Source organism: Merops nubicus, unplaced genomic scaffold (genome assembly GCF_000691845.1).
Source record: "Merops nubicus isolate BGI_N331 unplaced genomic scaffold, ASM69184v1 scaffold15839, whole genome shotgun sequence".
NCBI lineage: Eukaryota > Metazoa > Chordata > Aves > Coraciiformes > Meropidae > Merops > Merops nubicus.
The window spans coordinates 1-844 of record NW_008631808.1 but is presented as its reverse complement, the minus strand read 5'-3'; the positions used below and the strand labels follow the sequence as shown (position 1 = coordinate 844).

Below are 844 nucleotides of genomic sequence, written 5' to 3'. Positions count from 1 at the left end.
TGACTACCAAAGGGGTCAGGAGCAGCCTTCCTCCAGCTACTACATCGCTGGCTACTCCCCCTACGCCGAGGCTGAGGTGTACTACAACGGGGGCTACCTGTACGAGAGCGACACGGAGGGGCAGTACAGCGTCAACCCCTCCTACCGCTCCCCGGGGCACTACGGGTACAGCCAGCACAGGGAGTTCAGGTCCTACCACGAGGAGGAGGTGGACAGAGTGCCACACAACCCCTACGCCACCCTGCGGCTTCCCAGGAAGCAGGTCGCTAAAACGGAGCATATAACCAAAAACATTCACAAGGCCTTAGTAGCAGAGCATCTCCGTGGTTGGTACCAGCGTGCCTCCAGTCAAAAGGAACAGGGTCACAGCCTGCAGGCGGGCTTTGAGTCTGACAGAGGATCTCAAAGGAGTTTGGGCTTTGCTGCTCTGCAGGTGCCGTGCTCTCCTAGCAGCCGGGTGTCGTCGTTCTCCTCGGGTAATGTCTCACTTCTTCTGTACTGGGTGTTTTTATATCAGTCCTTGCTGTGCATCAGACTCTGCCCCCCTCCCTTGCCCGAAAGTCAGCAGACTAGGACCAAGGCTAGAGCTTTGTCCAGCAAGGCAGATGGCAAACTGGGATCTTGGTGTTTCATGCTTGGGAAGGAAGACTTGCTCATTGCCTTCTCCTGTGAGTAAAACTGCCTTTTGCTCTCTGGAAGTGTAGTAGCCCAGAGAAGAACAAAGAGCCACGTGGGTTTCAGACAGATGTTTAGCAGGAGAAGGAAGGTGCAAAGCTTCACGCAATGTCAATGCAGTTACCATGATGGCTTCCAGAAAAAGTATCACTGAATGGGTCAGACAGCC

The 844-nt window shown here is 54.6% G+C and overlaps 1 protein-coding gene across 1 annotated transcript in view; it reads left to right on the top strand.

Annotated features, from left to right (window-relative positions):
- The window catches only part of FRMD4B (FERM domain containing 4B), a gene marked incomplete at both ends in the record, with an annotated part of 10,804 nt that extends 10,328 nt beyond the window's left edge, over nt 1–476 (top strand). Inside the window, one exon of the mRNA XM_008947713.1 lies at nt 13–476. Coding sequence (XP_008945961.1) covers nt 13–476 — 464 coding nt within the window. The remainder of the gene's footprint in view (nt 1–12) is intronic.
- Between the last annotated feature and the right edge of the window lie 368 nt (nt 477–844).